Source organism: Penaeus monodon, chromosome 23 (genome assembly GCF_015228065.2).
Source record: "Penaeus monodon isolate SGIC_2016 chromosome 23, NSTDA_Pmon_1, whole genome shotgun sequence".
Taxonomy (NCBI): Eukaryota; Metazoa; Arthropoda; class Malacostraca; order Decapoda; family Penaeidae; genus Penaeus; species Penaeus monodon.
Genome location: NC_051408.1, coordinates 36,847,479 through 36,847,731, shown reverse-complemented (window position 1 = coordinate 36,847,731; position 253 = coordinate 36,847,479). Strand labels below are relative to the sequence as shown.

The window sequence follows — 253 nt, the reverse complement described above, 5'->3', positions numbered from 1 at the left end:
GCATGACCCGACACAACACTATAGTAATTAACAAGAGAACAACCCCTGCTGCACGGAGAAACGACCCCTACCGTCTCTGCGCCGGAACGGGACACGACGAAGGCAGACCATGAGGTGCTGAACGGCCAGTCAACTCCGTTCGAGCGGGAGTGGCAGCTTCGACGTTCAACAGTTGTATGCAGTCTTCACGTGGGGAGGCGCCGCAATGTCTCACGCTATTCCTTCTGTCGGGCCATGTAGTACGGACGTGGAA

The 253-nt window shown here is 56.5% G+C and overlaps 1 protein-coding gene across 1 annotated transcript in view; it reads right to left on the bottom strand.

Annotated features, from left to right (window-relative positions):
- LOC119588229 overlaps positions 1–126 on the bottom strand; it is a gene marked incomplete in the record, with an annotated part of 29,961 nt that extends 29,835 nt beyond the window's left edge. The window contains 1 exon segment of the mRNA XM_037936929.1: positions 72–126. Within this exon segment, the coding sequence (XP_037792857.1) occupies positions 72–111 (40 nt within the window).
- Positions 127–253: the final 127 nt, after the last annotated feature.